This window comes from Dendrobates tinctorius, unplaced genomic scaffold, assembly GCF_039654945.1.
Source record: "Dendrobates tinctorius isolate UK_male_01 unplaced genomic scaffold, ASM3965494v1 ptg000257l, whole genome shotgun sequence".
NCBI lineage: Eukaryota > Metazoa > Chordata > Amphibia > Anura > Dendrobatidae > Dendrobates > Dendrobates tinctorius.
Genome location: NW_027361924.1, coordinates 485,802 through 490,812, shown reverse-complemented (window position 1 = coordinate 490,812; position 5,011 = coordinate 485,802). Strand labels below are relative to the sequence as shown.

General features: G+C 46.2%; 1 protein-coding gene across 1 annotated transcript; it reads left to right on the top strand.

Moving 5' to 3' along the window:
- The first annotated feature begins 329 nt into the window (after positions 1–329).
- On the top strand, positions 330–3,925 carry GFER (growth factor, augmenter of liver regeneration). Its single transcript, XM_073558407.1, has 3 exons — positions 330–566; positions 1,496–1,704; positions 2,048–3,925. The coding sequence occupies exons 1-3, from the start codon at positions 363–365 to the stop codon at positions 2,208–2,210; spliced, it is 576 nt and encodes a 191-aa protein (XP_073414508.1). The 5' UTR covers positions 330–362; the 3' UTR covers positions 2,211–3,925.
- The last annotated feature ends 1,086 nt before the right edge of the window (positions 3,926–5,011 follow it).

Below are 5,011 nucleotides of genomic sequence, written 5' to 3'. Positions count from 1 at the left end.
GCTGCTACTGCGCTAAAGTTCACGAATAAATCTTGAGCGCCATCTCCTGGTTATCAGCTGCTATTGCTCAAAGGTTCACAAATAAATCTTGAGCGCCCTCTGCTGGTTATCTCCTGCTATTGCTCAAAGGTTCACGAATAAATCTTGAGCGCCATCTGCTGGTCATTATGTAAAAATGCAGGAGCTGGTGTTTTTAGCTATTTTTAAGCTAATCCTTCTCAACACTGATCAGAAAATTAACTAAAAAAGCGATCACATCAGAGAAACTACAAGTCAATTCCTCAGTCTCTAGTGAGAGTATTTACACAGCCAGGACCTGGTCACGCAACAGTTAATATCCGGCCTGTCAGAGAGTTCCCAGCATGCACTGCGCTACTGGCAAAATGGCGGCGCCCAGTGACCGGCAGCCTTCCAATCCGTTCAGCGGCTTCCCGTTTGCTATCCCCGGGGTAAAGCAGAATGGCGGCGGCGGCGAGGAGGGGGAGGGCAAGTCCAAGAAGCCGTGCAGGGCGTGTATGGACTTCAAGAGCTGGATGAGGGTACAGAGACAGAGCGCGGCCGCACAGGTGAGAGGTGACCCGCGGGCGGATCCGTCCTGGGAAGTGACGGGTGACTGCACACCCGCCCGTGATAAACTGGTGTCCACCATAGCAACCAAGCAGAATGGAAGAAGGGATGACTGCACCCAGAGCCGGGTCCTGACGGGGAGGGGACGACTGCGCCCCGGAGCCGGGTCCTGACGGGGAGGGGACGACTGCGCCCCGGAGCCGGGTCCTGACGGGGAGGGGACGACTGCGCCCCGGAGCCGGGTCCTGACGGGGAGGGGACGACTGCGCCCCGGAGCCGGGTCCTGACGGGGAGGGGACGACTGCGCCCCGGAGCCGGGTCCTGACGGGGAGGGGACGACTGCGCCCCGGAGCCGGGTCCTGACGGGGAGGGGACGACTGCGCCCCGGAGCCGGGTCCTGACGGGGAGGGGACGACTGCGCCCCGGAGCCGGGTCCTGACGGGGAGGGGACGACTGCGCCCCGGAGCCGGGTCCTGACGGGGAGGGGACGACTGCACCCGGAGACAAAAGTATGCAGAACACAGGTGATCAACCTTGACAAATAATCTTTATTCAATAATACAAAAAGCCATGAAATGAAACCACACTTAAAATAATTTATAATATGCAGACTTTTTTCCTTGTCTTGTTCTGCATTGCTTTTCTTAAGCATATGGTTGATCCCTGACTGTGATACTTATGCGGTGCCCGCTACACTTCTCTTTTTCTTACATCGTCTTTGGGCCAGGACCTGGCAGTGAAGGAAGGGACAAAACAACTGCATCTCGGAGTCAAGTTGTCATGGGTGCCAGTTTTTGACAGAGTGACGACTTTGTATTGGACCCCAATCCCCACGATAGACTATGTCACAGCCACTGGGTCCATTTGGAAGTCTGTGTTGTCCTGTGGGTTCGGGTCACCACTAACTTGCGTTCTTTTCTTCTTTCAGGAGGATGACATAGAGGATAAACAGCGCCCCGCTGAGTGTCCGCTAGATCGCGAAGAGCTCGGCCGCAGTACCTGGTCCTTCCTACATACGTTGGCGGCGTATTATCCAGACCACCCCTCCAACAAACAGCAGGTGGAAATGAAAAGCTTCATTAACCTCTTCTCAAAGTTCTACCCCTGCGATGAGTGCGCGGAGGACCTGAGAGAGAGGTGCGTGCTGCTCGCCACACAATCGTCTCATAGCGGGAGGTCCCTGTTGAGTGGGTCGTCTGCTTAATAGTGAGAGAGGTTGTATAAGCTAAGGAAAATAGGGATGCTTCTTCTTGAAGAAAAAAAAAAAAAACAGCACCACCCTTATCTACAGGTTGTGTCTGGTATTGCATCTCAACCTCATTCACTTCAATGGAGCGGAGCTGCAATACTAGACATGAAAGTTGGAGCTTTGTGGTGCTGTTTGTAGCAGACAGCTGCTGTGTTTTCCTCTTTGGTGCCTTTCAGGTGGTTGGTTCTTTTATTCCCCTCTTTTTCATTCCCTCCTCTTCTGTGATTTCAGGCTCTCCAGTTCACAACCGGACACCAGTACGAGATACAACCTGTCCCAATGGATGTGCCGCCTACACAACGATGTGAACAAGAAGTTGGGGAAGGCCGAATTCGACTGCTCTAAAGTAGACGAGAGATGGCGAGACGGCTGGCAGGACGGGTCCTGTGACTGACATACGGCTCCTCTCTGGTTACTCTTGGCTAGTGGTTTTTCTTACTATTGGGAGGTCTGGTAAGGGGGAAGCGCCCTGTGGGTCATACGTGATTCAAGATATGAATAAATGTCTGATGGTTGCGGGCCACTGGCGTGAGCTGGACGGTTACCTCCTGTCCCAGGGATCCGACCCGCAAGGACCCGTATCCTCAAGATGAATGTAGGACCCACACACACACACACACACACTGTGCAACCCTCTGTCATAAGTGGCCAAAAATGTCTAAGATTGGAACACCCCTTTAATAAGCAGCCGGCAGTCTGAGACCGATAGTTTTCTCTGTTGCCGACAGTGGAGATTGCGCAGATTCTCAGGACGGTGGTCTAGTGGCCGCCTCAGTCCAAGGAACCTGGACAAGAGCCCTGCAATCCTCCTCCCATCTGCTGGGATCCTGGGCGACTCCTCTGATCAGTAGGCCAGGTATGAGCGTTGTATGAAGATGAGCATGGCCTAATAATAGGATCACCGGGCTCATCTTGTCATGGTACCAGAAGACTAAGGAGATAAAGTCTAAACTTTTTTATTAAGTCATATTTAAAAATAAATCCATGGCTGCTTGTGATCAAATGTCGGTGAACAAATAAAGTTACCGCATGGGGATATTCCCAAGACCTCTGTATGCGTTTCGAGCACTAGTGCTCTTAAGGCCCTTTTACATTTAGCGATGATGCACCAGCGATCCAACCCGGTCAGGATCGTTGGTGCATCGCTAAATGATCGCTAGAGAGAGAGAGACAGAGAGAGAGAGACAGAGAGAGAGAGACAGAGAGAGAGAGACAGAGAGAGAGAGACAGACAGAGAGAGACACTTTAAATTAATGTATTCTATAAACATAGGAATAAGATTAGTATCCCCCTAACAAATCGTCTATATATCTAGCACACCATTCTATGTGATCAAAAAAAGGATTGTCAGAATTAAAAATACCGAGTTCTTCCCACTGCGCCATGACCAAATTGGCCACGGATGGTGAGAATTTCACTCCCATTGCGACTCCGTTGTTTTGTAAAAAAAAAAAACCTTTTATCAAAGAGAAAATAATTCTGCAATAACAAATACTGTAAAACCACCACAATATAATTTTGTAAATCAATACAATAGGGACTATATTTATGGAGATGAAACTGTACGGCAGAAATTGTAACATTATGAGGGATGCTTGTATATAAAGAAGTGACATCACATGTAGCCCATGTAAACCTTGCATCCCAAAAAATGTTATGGAACGTGTTTAACACATCTTTAGTATCTTTGACATAGCCAGGTATACGGTATACCAAGGGTTGGAGAACAGAGTCAAGCCATTGACCCAGGCGCTCATTAAGGGACCCGATGCCTGCTATTATGGGGCGCATTGGTGGAGGAAAAACATGTTTATGGGTTTTTGGTAATGCACGCATAATGGGAATTATGGGGTTGTCGATTTGTAAGTCTTCCGATTGTTTTTTCGTGAAAAAGCCCATTCTCTCTCCTTGATCTTTGTTAAGAAAAAATTAGTAGGATCCCCTTGTAAGGGAGTATATATTGAATTTTCTGAGATCATTTTATCAATAGCTAGAGAATAATCCTTTTCATTCATAACAACGACTGAGCCACCTTTGTCCGACATTTTAATAATAATTTGGTGATTAGACTGATTAAAGCTTTTCTTTCAGCGTTTGACAAATTAGATTTGAAGGGATTACTATTAGATTCATTTATCAATTGTTTAATTTCTCTCTCCACACAATCTTGAAGAATTTCCATTTCATTTGTCCTGGCTTGGACAGGATAAGAAAGTGAATTTTTTGTTCTGAAAGGAAAGTATGAGGTTCGTCCATCAGAAGAGACATTTAGAATTATTTAAATCAAACAAACTCATCCGGCATGATTGCTCTAAAGAATTCCTGCCAAGAAAAACATTATCTTGGGGAGTTTTATATGTGTCATGCGATCATTATCCATGAAAAAAATGTTTCTTAACAGTAAGATCTCTGATAAATTTATTTATGTCCTTAAGAGTGGAAAAGACATCCAAACTAGGATTCAGGGGTGCAAAGTTTCGTCCCTTTGATAACAATTTCAATTCTGCAGGAGACAAAATGAGGCTAGATGTATAACATCTAATGATGTATCTTGTTGGAACTCCTCAAAGGAGATTTCAGGAGCCCCGGCATGTCTTGTGTGTTTCCGTCCTGCCCTCCTTGTGCGTTTTTTGACAGAGATCTCCGTGGTTTTTTTATAATAATTGGTTTGAGATTTATTTTTCTTGGTGCGGGTGGAATCTAAAAAAAATCGTATGATCTGTGGAAATGTCTGATGACTCCAAGTCCGAGTAAGAGAAAGTAACTTGATTTTTGTTGGCAGTCGTCACACCAGTGCGGGAATGGTTTTTCAAAATTGATGTAGGTGTATGAGTTACTCTTTCCCACCTGCCCCACTCATAAACCTGATCATTCGAGTAGTCAAAAATGTCTCTCTTAAATTTCCTCTTTTTAACATCAACAATGGAATCTTCCAAAGCTTGCATCTTTACTTTTAAACCTTTGTGGAAGTTCTCATACGGTTGAGCTGCCATAGATGATTTTAATAAGGACAAATTTTTGTCCAAATCAGCTTGGACATGTGTCAATTCCTGGTTTTCGTATTTGACAATTAGTTCCATCAGTTTTATAGAACAGTCAGACAAAATAGTGTTCCAAGCCTGTATAAAATCTTCATTGACACCCGTAGTTGGTATCTTTTTAATCCTTAAGGCCCTTTTACATTTAGCGATGCAC

Excerpts from the sequence above, each read along its gene's own strand:
- GFER (XM_073558407.1), top strand. The coding sequence starts at position 363 with ATGCACTGCGCTACTGGCAAAATGGCGGCGCCCAGTGACCGGCAGCCT. Across the intron at positions 567-1,495 it reads GACAGAGCGCGGCCGCACAG|GAGGATGACATAGAGGATAA; the intron begins GTGAGAGGTGAC and ends TTCTTCTTTCAG. Across the intron at positions 1,705-2,047 it reads GCGGAGGACCTGAGAGAGAG|GCTCTCCAGTTCACAACCGG; the intron begins GTGCGTGCTGCT and ends CTGTGATTTCAG.